The sequence below is a fragment of the Eleutherodactylus coqui genome, chromosome 5 (assembly GCF_035609145.1).
Source record: "Eleutherodactylus coqui strain aEleCoq1 chromosome 5, aEleCoq1.hap1, whole genome shotgun sequence".
Lineage (NCBI taxonomy): Eukaryota > Metazoa > Chordata > Amphibia > Anura > Eleutherodactylidae > Eleutherodactylus > Eleutherodactylus coqui.
This window is the reverse complement of record NC_089841.1, coordinates 135,536,128-135,560,003: the sequence shown is the minus strand read 5'-3', so window position 1 is coordinate 135,560,003 and position 23,876 is coordinate 135,536,128. Positions and strand designations below refer to the sequence as shown.

General features: G+C 41.7%; 2 protein-coding genes across 6 annotated transcripts in view; both read right to left on the bottom strand.

The window, feature by feature from the left end:
- Nucleotides 1-23,876, bottom strand: part of LOC136627809 (uncharacterized) — an 884,798-nt gene that overhangs the window by 311,298 nt on the left and 549,624 nt on the right. The gene's annotated exons all lie outside the window — the stretch shown is intronic.
- TAOK3 (TAO kinase 3) overlaps nt 1-23,876 on the bottom strand; it is a 199,108-nt gene that overhangs the window by 103,816 nt on the left and 71,416 nt on the right. For 4 of the 5 annotated variants that reach the window (XM_066603200.1, XM_066603202.1, XM_066603203.1 and 1 more), the window contains exons 8-14: nt 18,358-18,471; nt 16,192-16,283; nt 14,462-14,555; nt 10,792-10,873; nt 6,906-7,073; nt 4,831-5,037; nt 302-436 (exon numbers count right to left, since the gene is read on the bottom strand). In XM_066603200.1, coding sequence (XP_066459297.1) covers nt 302-436; nt 4,831-5,037; nt 6,906-7,073; nt 10,792-10,873; nt 14,462-14,555; nt 16,192-16,283; nt 18,358-18,471 — 892 coding nt within the window. The remainder of the gene's footprint in view (nt 1-301; nt 437-4,830; nt 5,038-6,905; nt 7,074-10,791; nt 10,874-14,461; nt 14,556-16,191; nt 16,284-18,357; nt 18,472-23,876) is intronic. The other variant, XM_066603205.1, reaches the window with a different exon arrangement.

The following is a 23,876-nucleotide window of genomic DNA, read 5'->3' as shown; positions in this document are numbered from 1 at the left end:
GTATTCCATGCACAGGGCTAAGAATTCCTCCTTTTTTTGCAAGCCCTGGTTGCTATGCCAACAAACATTAAAACATGAACGACAGATAGGGGACGGGGGAGGGTAACCAGGAGATGCAAATCTCTTTTTATGGAGGGAGGGGGTGATGGGGTTGAGGGTGCCAGGATGAGGTGAGGGGAAGGTGCAGCACAAGACGGTGGGGGGGTACTGGGAGGAGGAGGGGGGATGGGTGATGGCAGCAATGGGAGAACATAGCCCCGGCAGGGAGATAATAGACAAGCTGCCGCTCCTCGCTCCTTACCAAAGATGCTGATTTGATTGTAGCGAATCGCTCGCGGGTCCGGTAATGAAGTGCCTGACTTTGCACTGACGGGGTAGGCCGCAGCTCAGGCCTGGGATCCCTGTGGTCCGCCTCATCCCTTATGAATGCATGATCCTGCAGGAAGGGGTGAAAAGCAGGAGAGAGGAGTGTGCAGTGGCCCCGGCTGCGGCAGCGTGTCTCTCAGCCCTCCGTCCGCGCCAGCACGGCTCTATGAGATGCATAGTTTAACGTGATTCTTCCCGCACCCTCCCTCCCTCCCGCCCCCCCGGCCGTCTCTCCCGCTGTCTCACTCCCCGTTGTCGGCCCCCCTTCTCTCTCTTTTTTTTTCTGCTCGGTCGGTGATGGTCGGTCTGTGCTCTGGTGGCTGCTGTGCCCGGGGCTCAGTCCCTGCAGCTGCCACCGGGCGACGGGCGGAAGGAGAGGCGGCAGCTCTGGCGGCAGCCCATTGCAGCTGGAGTCGGTGGGGTCAGCTGATCCTTTTAAAGAGACGCTTGTGTGGCTCCTGCACGGCAGCGGCAGCTCAGCTCCACAATCCCATCCAGCCGGAGGAGGAGGCAGAGGAGGAGGGGACGGGGAGGGAAGCTATGGAGATATATTTATTTATATCGCACACGTACACACTCACACACACTAATGCAGCGGCGGGGGGAGCCTGGCGTGCGCCCACCGATCAGCCCCCTCCCTCGGTGCCTCCTTTTGTCTTTTAGATACCGCCGCCGCCGCTCTATTTTTGGGCTTAGCTTGTGCAGTAGTCTCCGCCCCTTCTGGCTGCGCTGGGTTCTGCTCTAGATAGGGGGCCGCTCAGTGTGCACCGGCGCTGCTGCTCCTCAGACCCCGCTCCGTTCTAGCACTTTCCAGCCTCGCTGAGGAGGGATCACTGGGATGGGTTTTTTTTTTTTTTGCTTCCCCCCCACCCCCCTCTCTTTTTTTTTTTTAAAGAGACAGCACCATGGCTAAATATATATGACATCTCCAGCACAGCTGTGAGAGGCAGGGGGAACACCCCCAAAAATGGTGGCCATACTGATGTACATGACACACAGGCCTGGCACTAGTGCAAGAGGGGTAACTCGGTCAGCCCACAGTCTCATCTGCGACGTCCGACTAAAGTATTTTTCTTCCTTAGGTTTAAAAATTTCTTTTTTCGCATTCTAAAATCGTAAAATTCCATAAATTAAAAAGATTTTTTTTTTAAACGGGAAAAGGAGTCAATTTGTAAAAACTCAATTATTAACCCACTCCAACCACTGTGCTCTATAAAAGTCTCCTGGTGCAAGCACCAAGTCACAACTGACTCCTAGGGTGACGTCACATAGTGACCTTTTTTCTCGGCAGGCTGTTTTTGCAGGGTGGTTTGCCATTGTCTTCCCAAGTCATCTCTTTACTTACCCCCCACCAAGCTGGGTACTCATTTTACTGATCTCAAAAAGGATGGAAGGCTGAGTCCACCTTGAGCCGGCTACCTGAACCAAGCGGGGATTGAACCTGCAACCCTCAGGTCATGAGCGAGAGCTTAGGACTGCATACTGCTGCCATAACACTCTGCGCCACACGAAGCTAGAAAAGGATGCTAAAATAGATTTGAAAAGTTTATCAAAAGGCAACTCTCAGTAGCGCAATGCGGCCACCGTAATGAAGTGTTCTTTCAAAGGCTACTTTTTGCTAGTTTTAGCTGCAGACGTGATCCGATGGTTTGAAGAAGGCCCCCATCAGACCGAAACGTCATGATTTGACATTTGTGGATTGCCTTTCATAAACCATCATCTAGTGGAGGAACATTCGCTGAGATGCATATATGAGTCTTTGGGGGGGGGGGGGGGGGGTGGATTGTAGAGAACAAGCACTTGTACCCCTTGTGTCACCTATTTCCGCAGAGCGGGCCCTCACCGCTACTGTCTACAGGTTTACTACAGTGTGTTACATTTTATTTTGCCTATATATTCCCTCTGACTTGTAACAATGTTGCGGAATACGTTGGCGTTGGATATATAAAGACGGTTCTAAGAGGTGATTGCCAAGGTGACTCGAATCCAACACATCAGTTTCCACAAAACAGGATTTTCTGTGGTGTGCCTGGAACAAACCGTGATCAGGTTTTATAGGTATTTGAGTGGTTTTGGCTATAACATCTTAAGGATATACTAGGCATGATGAAGAGTACACAAGTGCTCTTGCCTCAGTTTCTTCAGGAAATGGATTTAAGTCACTGTGGAAGTCACCTCTTCAATTGTGGACTGTCTGAGCGTTGGGTTCTTTTTGGAAATTGCCACAAGTAGTAGGATGCTACCTGCGCACCTGTCGTATAATCTAGGTTCTATTTGGACACCCTAATTAATAAAGGCCGCAGGCAGAGGACAACTTTAGTCACCTGTAGCCCAGATCTGTAAGGTGGATGATGGCTTGCAGACTAGTCATCCCACCTGTTGAAGTGACCCTCTGGTCCTGGACAAAGACGACCACACCGTGTCTCAGACTACCGACGCATACTGTGCACAGTGTACATCACATTGTTGAAGGCACTACATGCTGATTGGACTGGTCTGCACTACTCATATGGGCTGCAATGGCCAATCAAAGCAGGTGTAGTGTCTTAGAATAATGATGCCTACTAGTGTACATTGGGTAGTCAGACAGTGCAGCCATCTTTGTTTCTCCAGGTCCAGAGGGTAGTTTTAATTTAGATTATGCTGGTGGTAACACCGCAGGCTACTACGGACATCTAGTAGCCACTGCATGCGGTGTTCATTATTATATGCAGCTGCCATCACATAGTGACATTGCAGGCCAAAGACTTGGGGCCGAAGTCATCTCCCAGCCCTATTTGCAGATGAAATTGTTAGGTTTTATTACTAATTATTACTATTTATTGTCCACCAAATCCAAAAAAGATGCAGTTTTACTTCTCTTCCAACTAGTAGTGTGATTTCTAGGACATTGTGATTGCCAGACTATTACATTAGGCAGACTGAGAAATGTCCCTGACAGTTTCAGCCTATGAAAAGGGGTCACCAGGGCACTGCTATTGTTTGTTGTGCTGACCCTTCCAACAAATGAGTACAATACATTTACGTGTGTACTGGTGTCCAAACAACAATGACCCATGCCGAAAAATGGACTTGGCTGAAAAGGCAATTGTCATCATGATGATCTCCCACATGAATTGCACCATTCAGACAATTAACTGCGATTTGTCAGAACATTGTGGTCACAGTAAAGTCCACCCTTCGTAAAAGGCTTTTGTCGCATCACGTCCACCTCCATGATCATACCTTGGACAATGTGTGATATTTACACTTAAAATGAAAATTGTGCTATGGGTGCTTTCCCAGAGCCCCACCGAGGGCTAACCTACAGTCTGTAAGGTTTAGTTTTGTATTAAAAATTAACTAAAAATACTAGTTTATTTTTGGTCGTCAGGTTTTATATAATTTGGCTTGGCTTTATTTGAAGGATACTTTTTTTTCTAAATTAACCTTTTCCTAAGAGCTAAAATGACATTAATGTAAAAATTCCTGTGGAGAATCTTACATTTTTGTATCTCTAAACTAAATATAGATATAAGAGTAAAGAATTCACTGATACGTTGCAGATCTTTCTAGGACTGTTGTCTGCATATGAATGGCGCTCGCAGAACTGTACGTGTTTGCAGCAAACGCAATGCCATGCAGATCACTACAAGTACATTTTCAGTCGCAGAAATCCATGCAACAAATCTACAATGTGTGACTATTCCCTAATAACAGGTACCTCGAACTTGGTTTATGCACGATCGTCAGACTAAAAATTTTGCATTGAGAATAATTTTTTTGCACTAAACTATATTTGAGGGCAAAGAAGTGCAGCCATACTAATTTAAAAACGCTGTCATTTACGGTCTCCAAATCCATAGCACCTTGTGGGTGCAATCACTCACATACATACATACACACACACAAATATACTCCATAGTAAATTAGGCAATGACCTCCTCCTCCTCCAGTTGTATGGCATCACATAAGGGTATGTTCATATAAGGCAGATTTGTTGAAAAAAAAATTTTTTGGCCAGGAAGATCCATTCCATACATCTAAAGAGGGCTGCAAAAATAAAAAAATCTACCACATGTGAACATACCCCAAGAGGGAATTAAAAGTAGACCATGAAGCCACTCCATGACCACTTCTCGTGAACCATGGTTTTACTGGCTTCTCTTTGCTTGCTGGCGCAAATCGATTTTGGAGCTATAAGCTTAAGTGCAATTACACAGCATCTGTGTTATCTTAAAAATGGCAAATAGGCAGTTACTTTTCTGTCAGGCTAATACGCAGGTATGCTATCTGGTCACCACAACAGACAGTTGTGATGTATAGTATAATATATTAAGTACGGTATAATATATTAAGTCACTATATGGTGTGCCAATTAAAAAATAAATAAATAAAAAGGTATGGTTCAGGTGGCAATTTCAGGGCACAGAGGCCTCTACATGCCACACATACAAACATGCTGTCCCCATTGAATAGGCTTACCTTTTTGGGGACCAAGGAAGAGGTGGAATCAAAACTGCAGCTGTAACTTTGCATCAAGCTCAGGTCTGGGCTCATGTCGTCCATGACTTCTTGCATACTATTTACACTGCTGCTCTGGCTACCCGTACTGACTGACATACTTGGTATGGAATGGTTGCTGCCAAGGCTGTCCATTTTTCTGGTCAAGTTTGTCAGGTGTTCACTGTCCTACAGGGGGTAATACAAAAGATATTACTAGTAACAGTGGCATTTATATTTCTTATGTCCACAGAAAGAAAGCACCACAAAAAAAAAAGAAGTTAAATTGGATTTTTTTGGTTACGTTTTAAGCAGAAGGTTTCAATGATTAGATTAGTAAGTATTTTATATAGTTTACAAGGGTTAAGTTACTAAGCACAAATTTCAACCCACATGCAGGTCTATCATTTCCATGTAAGGATTAAAAAACAAACAAAAAAAAATTATCTTATGTAAAGAGAACCCCCTTATTTGCCATTACTACAAATCTAATCGTTCTAACTACAAATCATACTGTTGCGAATTATAAGCCCCTTGCAGGTGATAGTACCCATACAACCACCATTTTTCTTTCTTAAAACTTTAGAAACAGTACACAGATTTTGTTTTTTGCTAGAATCCATAAATGACCACGATGCAGATACATTATTCTTCTATCTGCAGCAGAACCTGTATCCATTAGGTTGAAGACAATATGCAACAGAAGACAAACTTGGCGGCCTATTTGTGTCATAGTCAAAATAAGGACTCTCAGCCACAGAATAAACTCAGCCCTGCCAGTACTTCGCTAGTTAAACCCCTACCTAAAACACATGTAATACAAGGAGGGAAAAAAGTATGCAGATAAGAAATTCTACTCTTGCTGGGAATTCATCTAGAAGGGTCTGCTCCCTGTTGCTGAAATTTCTGCATCTGAAAATCATTTCCACACATCTGGAATTTTTACAAACCCCATCCAGATCTATATAAGTCACGTACATTACTGCAACGAACCTGGCATGTGTGAACATACCTTTATGGATTTTATTGTTCCAAGTATGCAAGTTAGAGGCTTTACTGGCATAAAACAGCCAAATCTAAAAATGTTGGAGTGGGTTTATTAAATAAAAAAAACAAAATCTATATAGTTTATCATATAGTGTCAAAAGTTCTAAAAAGCTATTGATATTTACAAAAAAAAGTTACTCATCTAGACTAATAAAAATACACACACAAGCTGAGGCATCTGAATGAAAAAATAAATACAAGGCAGTAATAGAAAAATGATAGAAAATGAATTATTCCTATAAAAAAATGTTGATTGAACAATTGCTCAAAAAAAAGGTGAAGATTAAATACGGTAAAGATGCTTTAGAGATTAAATGCCAAATATCCATCTTGTACTTTACACTGAATTAATAGTAAATTATATAGTAAACAGTCCAATCTTTGGTTCTAGACTGCTGTTGTATCCAGACGTCATGGTTCAACGTTGTATATGTAGTGTAATAAACTGTACATATAATAAAAGTCCTAAGTGAAAGGAGGTCTGTCTGCTTGCTATTCCCTAGTGAGCCTAGTCTATACTAAAATATCTAATTAAATGCTCAACAGCCCATACCACATAATAGCATAGAGCCAGGCCCATAAGTAATCTTGCAAACACATCTTGAGACCAATCAATAAGAATGGGGCAAGTATCCTGAACAGAACACTAAATAATGTTAAAGGCAGCATTTGTGACTGTTTTATTACCTCTAAATAAAAGCTACTCATTTATTATACAATGAAGTGGAGAATTTATACTTCCATATAGTCCTATCTGCATCAGGCCCAAAACTTTTCATTTTTCTTCTAATTTTTAATTTTTTTTTTACTTCATACACGAAAAGTAAATTGGGAACAATGCTGCAAATTACCCTAAATACACATTCGGTGGCTTTGTACTGAAAAAAAATATTACATACAGTACTTCTGATTGAAGAATTCTTCATTTGGGATATTTTGTTCACAGAAGTAAAATATTATTTCTCTAGCCGCATGGACTAATATGGTTTTGAGGTTCCTGGATGTCTTACCTCGTCATCTTCCTGAGACTCATTCAGTGGACCATTTCGGGATTCCTGAAAGAGTATTTTTTTCATTTTCCTGTACTGTAAATTGTCCAGCTCCCTCACAGCATCCTTGGTCCTCTGGATTAGATCTATAAGCACTCGAGCTGGTCGCTCTCTGCGCACAAAGTCATGCTACAATACAAGAAAACTGCAAGTTACTTAGGGAAGAATGCCTGATAATTTTAATCGACTAACTGATTAAATATGAATAACATAGGCTTTAGTTTTACGTTTCTATTTTGTCCTTAATTCATTGATGGATTGACATATATGCCTTAAAAATGTTTCTATTTCAGGTTCTATACATTCACACAATGACCCACTACACTAAAAAAATATCGGTACTCTGCATTACATAAGAAATGTAAAAGAAAGTATCAATGCCCTTATGTGTATAAGACATATGCACTGTTATTTTTCGACTTTGTTTAGATGCATTCTAGATTCTTTCCGAGCTACTGTAACAAAAGGCATTGGTTCCATAATCGAAGATGCAGTAGGTGATCAAAAATATAGTTGGGTTAGCATCCTCCTTTATGCATTTTTCACCTCATGTCAGAGGGAATATCTTGCCATTTTGTTACATATTCAAAAATTGCTTCTGCATACAAAACAAAATACCTTGTGAAGTATCATAAAAATTGTTACCACAAAAGGAGGTTCTTTTTCTCTGCATATCAGTGCCATAAATCACTAAAAACCACAAGGCCTTGTTCACACCGTGCAGTCTTTCATGCATGTTTTTAAGCCAAAGCCAGGAAAGGATCCAAAAGAGAAAAAAATATATACGAGACTTCTGCTAGATCCATCCCGGTTTCTGGTTTAAAACCTTGCACATAAGCTGCACCATGTAGATGAGGCCTTGTTCAGCACACTGCAAAACATATCAGCGACAACCACCATGTACATAACATTTGCCTTTACTATTTTGACTAGAAAAGCAGTATATTTTTCCAATATACAAAAGCTCATTTTTTTCACATTCACCAACAGCAATTTTAACAAACTGCAGCATACAATGGTTACGAAAGTGAAGTCCTACTTTCACCACTCACAGCAAACATAGGGTCTTTTTTTTCTTTAGCAGAAAAATTTATGGAGAAAAAAAAAATTCACAAAACCCCCCCCAAAAAACCATAAACCCTGTCTTAGAAGTTAGTAATGTTTCATGTCATTCACTATTAAAAGTGTATCAAATTCATCACAATTAAAGATTGAAGTGTGGTTTCACCTTTGACAGAAATCTGGATCTAGGGTAATAATCCCCCTAGACTATTTTTCTGGTTTGCTGTATAACACTTTTTTTGCCGTCCAGCATGCTAATCTATTTTAGCAGAAACCTAAGGTGTGCACAGAAACTGTTTCTACGCGCAGTGGTCTGCTGAAAATGCCAGTTGGGGGTAAACAACCAGTAGATGTTACCCAGGGTTCTCATTGTGCCCCCAAAGCAAGGCTACAACTAACTATATCAGAAAACACCATTTATACTGCACTCTATAGTTAACCATTCAGGTGTAATGGACGACCCTGCACTTGAATTTAGTGTATAATGTAAAATCTAAAACTATACAAAAGAAATAAACTGGGTCTACCACAGTAAGAGGACAGATCTGGGCAGTGATGTTAAATAGAAACAAGCCAATGTAGACAGGTAGATGCAACAAGGTAAAATGGCAACAAACCCATATGCATGATTACTAGAGAGCAAAAGGGTTGGCAGACAGATGATTCAGGCCCCTGAATGAATCATAAACCTATGAGCCTGTTAAGAGATTATCTGTGGGTCGTCTGTATGTAGAAAAACAAACATGCTATGGGCTGGCTAGGACGAAGTGTTAGACTACAAAAGGCTCATTTGTTTTATGTGTTTTTAGATCACCTAGAATATTTTAATTAGGTAGAGTTTATATAGTTTTTAATATTATAACAAAAGGTCTAAAAATCATAAAATGAAATCGAAGTATCCTAATTCTCCAGTGAGCAGCTGCATGGCCTTGTGAAACTAGAAGAGGAAGAGAAGAAAAAAAAGATAGAAACAAAAGCAAAACAAAAGAAACACAATAACTGTGGGTGCAGCCTATGCTCTGGAAGCCTACGAAAAGGTCATAGGTCCTCATGCAACCTAAATCTTTTTTAGTATCCAGACAGTGCGATAGCCCAAGTCTTGTTCTAGTCACTGAGGCAAGGTGCAAACTAATCTCCAGTCTCACCAGAGATAAAGAAGCGATAAACTAATATAAAAATCTTCTGCCGAAAATGGAGTGGTCCAGTTTATGTTAACTCATTATTTGTGACTGTTTGCGGGGATTTTCATCCTTACAGTAAATTGCATACACGTATGCACGATAGTGTATTACTTCTGACAATTCAGTCAGTTTATCTGGTTTAATTGAAGTTCTACTAAAAGGCTACTTTTTTTTAAACATAAACATTGTCCACAATATATTATTTTGTAGCCATTTTTATTTATCTGTTTTTAAACATACTGTACCTCTTCCTATAGGTTAGCAGCCCTGACAATGTTCATAGTATGTTATACTAAACCCAGCTTCACATGAGTCTATGTGTAATTGCACAAACCTTAGTGCAAAATTTCTGCACTATGAACTAGGTCTTTTTGTGCGCATGTTGACGCATACTATAGCACTTTTTCTGCCCACAGGGCATGTTCTTTTTATTTTTTGCACGAGGGACAGAAACACACACTGATTGAAATTGCTAATTCATCAAATGAGTTCCAGAGGTGTTTTTTCCTACACAATTACGCAGTGTTTCACGCATCTCCTTGTGTATTGCGCTCCCCCCCCCCCCCCCCTATTGATTTCTATGGGCACCTTTGGTGCACAAATATACAGAAGGATAGAGCGTGTTCCATCTTTTTTTTGGCATGGACAAATTGTGTGCGCCCTAATAAGTGCATGTGAATGAACCCATTGAAATCAATGGCTTTTATTCTCTGCGTATTGTGTGCGCAAATACATCCGTGTGAAACCGGCCTAAGGGATGTAAGCTAGGGCTTAGTCGGTGGCTCCGTTTAGAGCCTCCGACGCAGAACCCGCATGAAATACCGGATGAAAAAGTCATGCATGCAAGACTTTTACGTCCAGTAAAAATGCTGGACAGGTCAGGAACCAAAAGGACCCCATTCTAGTCGATGGGGTCTGTTCAGCACTTTGGTTCCACTACGAGACGGATCCGTTCATCCAGGGGATTCAGTTTTCCTGCTCCCACAACAGAGAAGGAAACCTGAATCCCTCGCGCAGATGTGAATAGAGCCTTAGCCGTAGGTGTCAGAGGAACAGGATATAAAAGTAAAACAAAAATTTTCCTCATTAATGATGCATCCGATTTCATAATCAGCAACATGTGAAAATATCCTATTCTGACTGCTCTGCACATTTTATAAGCCAAGAATCAAAGAAACATTTTTCAAGTGTGACAACTTCAAATCAAGGTAAAGCGGATTTCACACACAGCGGTTTTGGTGTTTCCATTTGCTAGATAGGAGTAATAAGTCTATCTTGAGATATTAAATAGGTCTACATACATAGTGTTTTTTGGTTTGTAGCAGTTTTGGAGTCAATGGCATTTATTAAAAGATATCTCTATGTATGAGGATTTTTTACTGGCATTATTTTTTGCTCTGCAGTTTTTTTTTCTTTGTTTTTTTTTAAAGGAACACCAAAAAACACTGGAAATCACACCTGTACAAAATGACACAAAATAATAAGTGCCAACAAAAAGCATATATGTGGCAAGAGCGCACCATGAATGGTACATTGACATGGCTGTCATTTTAGAAATGTCTGTAAACAGAGGGCCTAAAACTTATGTAAGAGAATCTTCTCACCCGCAGCAGCTCTGCTGATGTGGGCCGTTCCTGAGGTATTTTCTGCAAGCAGTAGTCCACAAATCCCCTGAATGAGTCTGACCTGAAAAAGAAATAGAAACACCGAGTTTAATGCTCAACTCATACAAAAGAAATCCTCATTTCCCAATTTAGGAGTGACGTTGTACCCACTTGTGCAGGGTAACTGGACATTAAATCAAGACCGCAGATAAACACAAGTTAAGAGCTGGGAGACTCCCGGAAGCCCCATTGTACATGCAGCAATAGCCGGATAGAGCAGCGTTGTAACTAGCACAAGTACTGATAATTTGTGTCTAAATGGGGATTGGTTTCATTTGTAGGAAATAGAATTTAAAATCCTAATACCATTTCTATTAGTTATCCAGCATTCCACTTTTATGGAACCAACCAGCTTTAAGGTTTTTCACATGGCACACTTCTCTGAAATTATATGGTACTGTATATCCTAGGCCAGTGTTTCTCAGCTCCAGTCCTCAGGGACCCCCAAACAGGTCAGGTTTTCAGGATCTCCTCAGTATTGCACAGTATTGATGTAAATATTGTCAGTGCCTCAGACATTACCACGTGTGTCCTTAGTATAGGATATCCTGTAAACATGACCTTTTGGTGGTCCCTGAGGACTGGAGTTGAGAAACACTGTCCTAGACGGATTTGTGATGCTACAGCCTTATATATGGGCTATTGAAATATTGCAGTTTGTGACTTTTTGTACACTGTCCAATTAGAATTGTAACTATACAGCCTACTGACATGGAGAATGGGATCAACCAGTTGTCCAGTTATTTATGCATTTCTTAGAGGGACAACAGAGGAATGACAACACAGTTCTAAGAAGAGATGCTCTCTAGAGATGAGCGAGTATACTCGCTAAAGGCAATTGCTCGGGTGCCGGCGCGGGGAGCGGTGAGTAGCGGCTGTCAACAGGAGGGAGCGGGGGGAGAGAGGGAGAGAGATCTCCCCTTCGTTCCGCCCCGCTCTCTCCCACAGCTCCATGCCCGCTGCCAGCACCCGAACCTGCAGTCTTGAGCGGAGGAGATACTCGCTAAAGGCAATGCTCACTCGAACAATTGCCTTTAGCGAGTATACTCGCTCATCTTTAATGCTCTCACATTGTTCTGTAAGGGGGATAAAAGTACTTAATAAAACTGAAAAAGGTCTATATCCTTTTTAAAGGGGTGGTCTTATTTTCTTAAAATTCTTGCTCCAAATAGCTCAAAATAATAAAGATCCTATACTCCCCTCGCCTGGCTTCTTGCAGCCTCAGTGCCGTCAAGGAGGCTGCTACCAATCACAGAGCTCAGCAGCAGAGTGCTGGGGTCTGTGACGTCCTGTACACAGGCTGGCTACAGTCTACAGTGTCACATGGGAGATTAGAGCCGCGGGGGAGCCAGGAAAAGCAAGTAAAGGAGGTTTTATTTTTTTAATTGGTGAAAAAACATAAGGAAAAGAAAAATTATAACGGATAAACTCTTAAGATAATTGGTAAGGCCCCTTTCACACCTGTTTCTGGTGGTTCTTGTGTTTGACTTTGCCCTCGGGGCCGAACAAAAAAAAAATACTGGCAACGCAAAATCCAGTAAATGTAAGTGCCAAACTATGGCAAATGGACTCTGGACTACAATGCAGTCTGTACGGCTTCCAGCACTCCAACTGGCATTTTATTGGATGAAATAGCGCAGCTTGATGCGCCATTTCATCTGGGAGTTTCTGCCAGATCTGCACTGGAGGTTCTAAATGGAAGCTGATGTGAATGGGATCTAATTCTACCAGAACTGAATCTAGTGTAGGCATCATTCTGAAGCAAAAAACTATCCAAATGCATGAAAATCACTGAGAACATAATAGTAGCTTCACTGTGACAGGAGTCTGATATTAGCAGTACATGCAATGTGCAGGTGCAACCCGACAGGGATTTTTTATTTATATATATATATATATATATATATATATATAGGCAAACAAGAGTAGCCATCGCACATAAAGCATTTAATTAAAAGTTTTGCTGAGGAGAGTAAAAGTGACTGCATGTGACAATGCAATCAAACCCCTTTATTCTGGCTGTATACATCAGAAAACAATCATTAAATCCTGTCGATCACAGCAAAGTACATCGACAGTCTAAGGTGTATGGTGGAGCCCAACTGTCCCCTGGTGTTTGCTGCCCCCAATAATTATTAGATAGGCTGGATTAACACTCCTGAGCTATATAGCTCCACCGGATCACATGCTTGGCTGATCTGATCATGCATTTTTGTTATTAGGTTAAATAAAAGTGCCAGTGCAAACCACCATCCTGACAGCTACTCAAAGTGTATGAAGAGGTGTATGGTACTTGAGCTGCTAGTGGTAGAGGCGAGTACCACACCTTTACTGCACTGCGAACACTGCAAGAAAAGTTGTAGGGCAAGATTTCTACAATTAATTTTATGAAAAAATACACAAATGCTGCAAACTTTTTTTCAGGTACACACGAAAACACAACATATTTTCTGAGTTCTTAAGGTGCACTTATAGAACACAATTTCCAATGCTTCGAATTGAAATGAAGGGAGTGCTGGTATGCATGCCCAACCATTCATGCAGGGATATTTGAGACCCACAGTCTCGGGAGCGGTGGGGGTCCCAGCAGTCAGGCCCCCGCCGATCACAAAAGTTATGCCCTACCCTGTGTATAAAAGATAACTTTATACCTTTGTACAACCCCCTGTAATAACACACATATAATGCTTTGCTCAGATATTTTACAGCCAAGTCCTTGAGTGACTTCATGCCTCCATCTAGCCATATAAAGTGCTCTGTGTGGACACGTAGAAGGAATCGTAAGGCCAGGTCTACATGCAGTGCAATCTTTTCCACCGCGGAGCTGGCCAGGATTCTGCGGCAAAATTCACATGTGTTACATGCAGGTTTTGCTGCGGAATCACTGCACATTTCTCCCCTATACATTGAAGCATTTAAGCAACATAACTATGCTGCACACTTTCTAGTCCTCGCATGATCAGCTTTTCTTTAGATGCGGATTACAATAAAATGTACTGTAACTTCCAGATTTGTACTGTGCGGAATCCATGTAGCAAAACAGCAACACTTGAATTGACCCTAAGGCCGGGCTCAAACTGCTGTATGCATAAAACGCTGCGTGGGTCATGCAGCGTTTTACCGCTGTGGAGTCGCCAGTGACCCAGTCCATCACCGTGTATGGCAGCGAAATTGTACTGCACATGACAGCGTATCTCATGCACACTGTCATGCACAGTTCTTCCTGTAAATTTTTTTGTTTAGTTTATTATTTCCCACGCTTTGCAACGGTGGGTACATACGTGTTTTTTTTTTACGTGCTTGCATATTACGCAATTGCTGTGCGAAAATGGGAGAGGAACTGCGTAAGGCAATGTATTTGATTGACTGTGAATTAAAGCGTATCACATGGGCGTACATTTTACGATCATGTGTGCCCGGTCTTCTAGTAAACAATGTTCTACAATGAACTTTACGCAGTGTGGCTGTAAGAGTAGAATGCTTGAATATGTATGAAATTGTGTGGCCCTATTCTACAAACAAGACGATATACTTACTGACCTCACCTGTTGCTGTGCTGCTGCTTCCATGCATTATATTCAATGAACTGCTACATGCACTTTGCACTTACCATTCATTAGACTGTAGTGTCGGGGACTCATTCTGGGCTATGTGATATAAGGCACTCATTGCGTTCATATTAAATAGTGGAGGCTTTCTTTCAGCTGTACATTAAAAAAGTGGAAAAAAAAAGTGAGTCATAAGAGCAAAAGTGGTAGAGCAGCCAAGACCATGCAGACACAGTAAGGTGTAGCATGTGTGAAGACCTGTTTAGTGTCCTCATACAGTCTAATCCCATTATTTTAATCTCCCAGGTCATTCTAGGTAAGTAAGCTTTCCCTGGACCCACTGAACATGACAAGAAGTATCAACTTAAGGGCTCCTGCACACTTGCGTTTTGCTTGCGCGGTTTTTTTTCCACGCGATTGTCAATGGGACTTTTTTAATGTTAAAAACGCATCGCAAGTTTGTGCTTTGCAATTTTTTTTGTGATGCGCTTTTAATATTAGAAAGTCCCATTGACAATCGCGTGAAAAAAACGTGCAAGAAAAACGCAAGTGTGCAGGAGCCCTAACATTTCATATTATATAGATTTAAGAAATCTGTATTGGATTTAGACAAGACTCTGATTACATTTTGTTTTTGACTACTTCGGATGTATTCTTTGAGGCATACAACACCTCTAAATGGGAGCCTTCAACAAACACCACTGTAAAAGACATACAGTGACATAATGTCAGCCATTGATAATCATTATTTAAAAGAAAATAAAAATAAAGCATGCCGTGTAGTATGTGCTTTTTTATCATGCCCTTTTTGCATAGAAAAGCATAGTAGACCAAGTTTCCTTATGCAGTGGAAAGATAGGTGTGCAGATGCATACTGTTCCAGGGTAAAAACAAAAACAAAAAAACTTTTTGGGCATACACTGGGAGTATGGGAACCAAGCACCCGTCGGATATATATGCCTGGGAATCCTCACAATGTACACCTCTGACGTAGCCACAAAATTGATGAGCACAGGGGTTTCCAGAGTGGTTGTCCCCCTGAACAACTCCTTTCCTATTATCCAATCATTAGTTAGTTACCAAGTTGGAATCTTCTTCTATGATAAGGTGGTTTTTTTTTTTGAAGAGACCAGCTCTTGCTAAAAGGCCCATTTACACATATAGGTTATTGCTTAAAATTCGTTCGAACGAATTTGAGCGATAATCATTCAGTCTGAACGCAAAAAAACCCACAATCACTCCCGTGTCATTTGTGGTTTGTTAAGCTGACTTTTCACTCAGCTAAAAAAAAAACCTTGTTGGCTCGCTGGCTTCTCATCCTGTGTAAACGTGCCTGCTCAGTGCTTCCTATAGGAGGTGAAGCGCTGAACGAGAAGCGGACGAGCGGCCCATGATCCAGCAGCAAGTCTTTGTGTAAACGCTCTGCACAAGCGCTGACGGCCTTAGCGGTGATGTCAATGCTCATGCAGTCGTTTGAAAGACTATTGGCCCGTGTAAAAGGGCCTTAAGTAGAGATTCCCTGCAGTGATGCTGCAGGAAATGTAAGGCAATAAATGGTGGTTAGTAAAAAATAAATAAATAAAAAATAGTGGGGTCATGTAATGCAGGTATGCCAACCGTTCTCCAGGATGAAAACTCTGCTCTGACATGCCTCCATATACCCCAATAGCCCTTTACACCACACATATCATGCATGAGATTGGAAAATAAGACAATAATATAAAAACACTGAAAGGGCTTTCGTACTTGTGAGTCTGATCACTACATGTGAGGCTATGCTCATACTACTCACCTAATTCAATGCAAGTGATACCAAGAGACCAAATATCAACCTTGCCTTCATATTGCCCCTCGTCCATTGCTAAAATAACTTCTGGGGCCATCCTGAAAATACAAACCGCAGACAATGAACACCAAAAATACACTGTATATTGTCACGGGTTTATTCTACCACAGTACCAATCACTATCTTATTTGGTAAAGAGGAAACTACATGCAGAAATCTAGATTTAGGCCGCCTGCAGACGAGCGGGTCGAATCCGGCAGCGAGAATTCTCGCCGCGGGACCCAACCCGAGAGCCTGCAGGGACGAGCGCGTACTCACCCGCGCCTGGCGGCCCCGGCTCCTTTATGTGCCGGTGCATGCGCAGACCGGAGCCGGCGGCCGGGTGAGTGCGTGCCCCGCACAAAAATAGGACATGCCGCGGTTTGTTTGCCGCGCGAGATTTCGCGCGGCCAAACCGCGGCCGTCTGCATAGGAGTGCGTATTGTAATGCACTCCTATGCAAACTTTCAGTGGTGGAAATCCTGCGGGAAATACCGCCGCGGGATTTCCGCCCGTGTGCAGGCGGCCAGATAATGAGAGCACAATATTGACTGTTTACACATAACTGTAACTTATTCGCGTCACAGCAAGAATCACTAGTGTAAATCCAGCCGTAAGGTTTGCTGGCATACACAGGTACTGCGCAAAAATTATATTGTCAAGAGTAGAAATGGTTTTAATGTGAAAAATTATTCTTACTTCTGCAGATATCCAATATATGTATATCATATAGCACACTCACTCATAATCATCATAGCATCCACAGGGTGGGCCACAGATAAGCAGCCCGACACCACACTCTTATTAAACAGGTCTTAAAAAAAAAACAAAAAAAACAAAAACGTGTTGCCTATGGCAACCAATCACAGCACAGCTTTCATTTATTTTGCTGTAGGTAAAATGAAAGCTGTGCCGTGATGGTTGCTATGGGCAACAAAGCTTTTCTTTTATCTAACTTTTTTTCTTTCATAACACTGTGTTGCTGGGATAATTTTGTGTAACCACTCTGTACAACAAACCTGAATGGAAAGTTGTTTACTTGAAAATGTTTTAATTGGTTGCACTAAAAAGAAAAGAAAACCCTGCGAAGGCTTCCAAAGAACTTCACCAGTGTCTACAGAAATAGGCCAGTGGGGCAACACAGAAAAAGGGACCTCCATGTTGTTCTGCCCCGAGAATTTTGCGTATTCGAAAAATAACAGTCGCCTTTGCATTATAACTATTATTCCCAATTTCACTGAATAAGTTTCCTGAACTTGGATAGATTTTAAATATTTTATTATAATTATATTTAGAATCTATCCATGTTGAGGAAAATTGAGTGAAATTGGGAATAGTTATAATGCAAAGGCGAATGCTTGAAAAACATGGAGGTCCCTTTTCTGTGTTGCCCCATTGGCCTATTTTTGTACCACTGTTCTATCTTTTGGGCGATCCTCGGAACACATCGCCCATTGCTCTCAATGGAACAGGAAAACCCACTAGATGTGGCGCGATGTGCATTCGAGCGCAAGTCTTTCCATTGAAAACAATGGAAACACTTGCTGATGCTCTGGTGCGGCTTTCAGCCACACCAGAGTATGGCTACCTCACAGAAGTCATGGGAGGCAGTGTTTTAACAAAAAACAAATACCTTGTCTCCGCTGGCACATGGTACATGCACAAGCGCAATATCAAGCAGTTTCAGGGCCCCATCTCACGCTCGGCCGTGTGTAGGAAGCTTTATCAAGAGCCACCCATCCCACATTTCTTCGCTTGCTTTCCACTATACACTGATCTGTCACAATGGGGGCGTCCTCCAAAAGCTTTTTGCAAAGTTCAGGCCGTTTTATAAAAAGGTTTACCTTTCTTATGACTGAAGGCACAACATTCTAGCGATTAGATCATTTCATGGACACCAGCAGTATTCAATAGATCCCCCCCTAAATTATAATGGTGTCCGTTGGGCTCCATTGAGGTGTCTGCCTGCAACAGAGGCTTCCAAAAATGCTTCCGACACAGATGAACTGAGCCATAATGGTGACATCCATGGTGCCCCAATAACAATCATTCTAAGCGACCCCCTCATAACACTACACCGCAAGAACAAAGAACAAGCATACTTTAGGACATGTGAACACTAAGAAGTTTTACCAATATGGGGTTCCCACGAAGGAGTTGGCAGGTGACGCTATAGACGCAGAACCAAAGTCTGCTAATTTTACCTGACCAGGCTCAGTAAGCAGGATATTTCCAGCTTTAATATCCCTTAAAAAGAAAAAAGAAATGCATTACACACAGGAATGCTACATCTATGAAGATGAACAGATATACTACTAGACTTTTTTGATCAAAGTACACATTATGAATAGATCAACCCATGGAATACTGTAAATTACTGTATGTCCACACCAAATCAACCATAATATTAACACAATCTGCCTAATGTTGTGCAGGTCCTTCTTGTGCTGCTAAAACTGCTTTAACTCATTAAGACATGGACTCTACAAGACCTTTGATGGTGTACTGTGGTATCAGGCACGAAGATGTTAGGGGCAGCAGATCCTCTCCATCCCATAAGTTGTGAGGTAGGGCTACGTTGGACCCGTTCTTCCAGCACATCTCACAAATGCATTAAGATCTAGGGTATTTGGAGGCCCAGCTATCACTTTTGAACTGTAATATTCCTCAAACCATTACTGAACAATTCTTTGCAGTGTGGCAGGGCACATTATTTGGCTGAAAGAGACTACTGTCCCATTAGGCATTGAGGGCACTTTTGGTGAAGGACAGGGATCAGTAATGGACATGCCAATTGTTCTGCCCTTATGATAGCCAGCAGCAATGCTTTGGGTGATCTGACACCTACTATAGCCAGCATTAAGTTTGCCAGCAATTTGTACTACAGCAGCTTTTCTGTGAAGTTGGACTGGAGGGGGCTAGCCTTCGCTCCGCAAGACCATAAATGAGCCTTGTGCACCCATGACCTTGTCTCCAGTTCACCGATTGTCTTCACTTGGCCCACTATCGGCAGATGCGAACCACTGCATACCAGGACCACTCTACAAGACCTGCCATTTTGTAGATGCCAAATCATTTACTTAGGGTACTTTTTTGAGTTGCTAACCACCCGAGTAATCACTCAATAGAGCGGTAACAGACTAAACAAGGGATTCAACAAGGCATGTGAACTTCCAACACATCACCTGCTGCCTAATATATCCCACCCATTAATAGGTAGCATTATACCAAGTTAACAAATTTCATTGACGTCCCTCTCAGTGGTTTTAATGTTATGGCTTTTCAGTGTATATACATTAAAAAAAAAAAGAAAGAAAGAAAAAGGAGAACTTTCAGTCTTGCTTTCTTATGCACTTGAGATGTCCAATGTACTGCCATTTATATTGTGTAAGCAATATCTTATTTAGCTTTTGCAATTTATAAGGAACAGAATCAGTCATGTTTCTAACATGTTTATTTTTCATCAAGTATATAAAGAACTGCACTGTACTTGGCCTGAATGCATCAGTGGAGCAAGCCGTCCCGTTATAATCTAGCATATGCCCCAAACACTGAAATAATATTTCCACTAGAGGGGGTTGTAGTCAAGTCTATTTCTAATACTTCTCTAATTTGACTATTTTCAGCAGTTGGGATAAAATATTTTGTCGGCGCCTTGCATCCGCCTAGGATTCTTTACAGTGATCACTGTGAGAGGTAATCCGCTAATAGGGGACATCAGTCGAAGGCCAAGGAAATTATCCTCCGTCAAAATGAATGAGAGTGCATGAGTCTTGTGTCATAGGTTATTGAGAAAGCCTTCTGTAGACAGCGCTTGCATAATTCTCCTCACTATATGGAGAATAGATTCCTTCAGTTCTGTCAAACTTTTACATGTGAACCGCTGACATCATCATAAGGACCTTGGGGTACCTTGACATGTGGCAGAACTGCTGCAGGCATTCCGCTAGAAATTGGCGTTTTAAATTACCGATCAGCTGCGGAATTTAACCTTGGTATTTCAGGGGTTAAATTCTGCAACATCTTTCAAAGACGCTGCAGATTCGTTGTAGAAAATGTCCACACCATACGAAGGACTGGTTTTTGATCCATTCCATATGGCTCATACTGTAAATGCTGGGGAATTTCCAAAGCGATTCTACTAGCGGAAAATCCGCAACATTTCTGGCCTGTGTGAAGGCGGCCTTACAGCATATTTTGGGTTTGTGGGTGAACACCTATACAATCCTTATTGTCGAATTCTCAATCAAGGCATCTCCTATACAGACCTTACAGAATACATAAATGAATATTTACGTAACACCTTGAGGTGAGCAGGTTACAGGTAACCGCGAGAAACTCAATTGCATTCAGCAAGTAAGCTTTTCTGGAGTATGTATAGGTTCTTACAAAGAAAACTAAGCACTATGCATATAGTAAAATAGTATGTTACGCTGAATGAAAACAGTGTCCATCTAGTTCAGCCTGTTTCAACTCCCCCGTTCCACCCTTGTTGGTCCAGAAGGCGGCAAAAAAAAAAAAAAAACAAGCTGCCATTTAGCTCATTTGGAGGAAAAAAAATCCTTCCTGACTCCATAATGGCAATCAGAGTAATCCCTGGATCAACATTTGAGTTCAACAACCCCGCTGGTCACCTAATGTCTATATCCTGCAATATCATAGCACTCTAGAAAGACATCTAGTCCCCTCTTAAACTCCTCTATGGATTTTGCCATCACCACGTCCTCAGGCAGAGAGTTCCACAGTCTCACTGCTCTTACAGTCAAGAACCCCCCCCCCCCCCCCCCCCTCTGTGTTGGTGATGATACCTGCTTTCTTCTAGACGTAGCGGAAGCCCTCTTGTTACTGTCGCAGTCCTGGGTATAAACTGATCATGGAAGAGATCCTTGTATTGTCTCCTATTGTATTTATACATAGTTAAGGGGCAACCAAATAACTATCTTTTTTTCTAGAGTAAATGGTTCCAATATTGATAGCCTCTCTGGGTATTCCAGTCCTCTCATTCTGTTTATTAATTTAGTCTCCCTTCTTTGAATCCCCTCAAGCACTGCAACATCTTTCCTGAGCACCGGTGACCAGAACTGTACACAGTATTCCATGTTAGGCCTGATGAGTGCCTAATATAGTGGAAGAATAATGTTCTCGTCCCTCGCCCCTATACCTCTTTTAATGCACCCCAAGACTTTATTTGCTTTTACAGCAGCTCACTGGCATTAGTTACTCCAGTTTAATCCACAATCCACTAGTACCCCCAGATCTTTTTCCATATCACTTTTCCCTAGCAGTACCCCATTTAGTGTATATTGGTGACATCTGTTTCTCCCGCCCATGTGCATAACCTTACATTTATCAACATTGAACTTCATTTGCCATCTTCCTACCCAAGCCCCCAGTTTATCTACGTCCTTTTGTAGCCATACATTGTCCTCCTTTGTATTAATCAGCTTGTATAATTTTGCATCATCTGCAAATATTGATATTTTACTGTGCAGTCCCTCCATCAGGTTATTGGTAAATACATTCAACAGAATGGGGCCTTATGCTAAATGTGCCAAGAAAATTAAACAACATCCTTAGACTGTTTACATTTGTGTTGGACGCTCTATTTGTAAAAGTCTCAGAGAGGTCCACAGCTTTCAACTTTCCAAAAGTATATATGGCATAAATCTGCATAGTAAAAGGTTAAAATGTGCTCTCCAGGCAGTGGCCATCGGATACACTGGAGTCGTAGTGGAAGCACAGCTCCGACCCCTGTGTAGCAGCCGCTCACAATTGCGAGCGCAGCTCTCACTGAAACCAATGGGAGCTTTACTTGCAAGTATGAGTGCCGGCCACTACATATGAGTGGAAGCACTGCTACGACCACGGTCTATGTGCACAGAGCGAGGAGTTTGAAGAAGAAGAAAAAAAAGGCAGCCTGCGCATGTCCATGACATCATAATCCGGGGTATGCGCAGTGCCAATTGCAGCCCGTATGCAATCTCTGCCAGCAGAACATATGGGTTGCGATGTGTACAATGCTGGGGGAGACTCACAAATAATTTGCGCGCGCAATACGCAGTGAATAGACTTCTATGGGTTCTTTCATGTGAGTATTTTGTACGCACATTTTGTTTGTGCAAAAAATAAATAAATTACACAGCCTGCTCTATTTTCCTGTGTATTTGCACAGAAAAAGAGCTCATATTGAACTAATTACACCAAATAGCCAATTCCAATAAATGGGAACACGGTTGAGTGTTTATTTGTGCGCGCAAAAAGTATAGTAAAACACGCACATGAGCATGCAAATACGCAATGCCTGTTGCGCAAATGTGCTGAAGTCCATGTGAGACTGGCCCTAAAAGCAAACATTGACCAACCAGCAGTACAGCAGGCATGAGCAAGAATGTGCAAAATACGTAGGACACTTGTCCGAGCTGGTATTTTATATGGATTCACATGTGCTGGACTTTATACTTTTGTCTTTGGGCATATTCATCATTGCTCTCCAAGCATGATTGGAGCTCGGAAAACATACTCCGAGTGTCCCAGTAATGACAAATGGCCCGAGCATGCACTCCAGAGATGCTTAATGCAACAATCAATGTGTGAAGTCTTGTGGCTGCTATGCAGTAAGCATTTTACTATTTTACTAAGTCTCTGTTCACATATCTGTGGCTTCAGTTTATAAAAGGGACCATAACCATGTATAAGTATATGAGGGGACAATACAAGGATCTCTCCCAGGATCTGTTTATACCCAGGACTGCAACAGTAACAAGAGGACATCCGCTACGTTTAGAGGAAAGCAGGTTTCATCACCAACATAGAAAGGGATTCTTTACTGTTAGAGCAGTTAGACTGTGGAACTCTCTGCCTGAGGACGTAGTGATGGCAAAATCCTTAGAGGAGTTTAAAAGGGGACTTGATGTCTTTCTGGAAAGGAAGGATATTATAAGCTATAAATCTAAGATTATTTGTTGATCCGGGTATACAGGCAGGTAGGAACTATTAGGGGTTGATCGAGGGAACAGTCTGATTGCCATTAGGGAGTCAGGAAGGAATTTTTTCCCCAAAAGGGCTATTGGCTTCTGCTCTTGGGTTTTTTTTGCCTTCCTCTGGATCAACAAAACAGGAGGCTAGACAGGCTGGACTAGATAGACATTGTCTTCATTCAGCCTTACGAACTATGTTACTATGTTACGGTACCGTACAATAGTGAGCACCAACAGATCCTAATGATTTATAAAGGGGATTCATCGGGTTCAGACAATATGGCCGTCACCTTGATGGAAAAAAAAAAAAGCACTACATGCAACATAATTTTTGCCATCAAAAGCAACAAAATCTGTTAAGGCGGCTCAGAGGATCTCAAACTCAACTTAGAGGACAGCAAAAACTTTTTATAAGTCACCGTTCACACTAGAGGCCGGCTCATGCTCATAACAAGCAGCAGCACAACTAACTTCCAGAATAGAAAGGCTTCAGTGGAAGCTGAAATGTCATGTGGTGTAAGAATCATGCCGTGTAAAAGTAAAATACTGCGGTGGTCGGTATGCATAGTATATATTGGAAATTAAGAGCAGTCACACAAAAAATGTGGTCTTCTAAAAACAGAATCTTTTGAAGAGATTTTACTATATATTTTTATTATAATGGGGTTGTCAGGT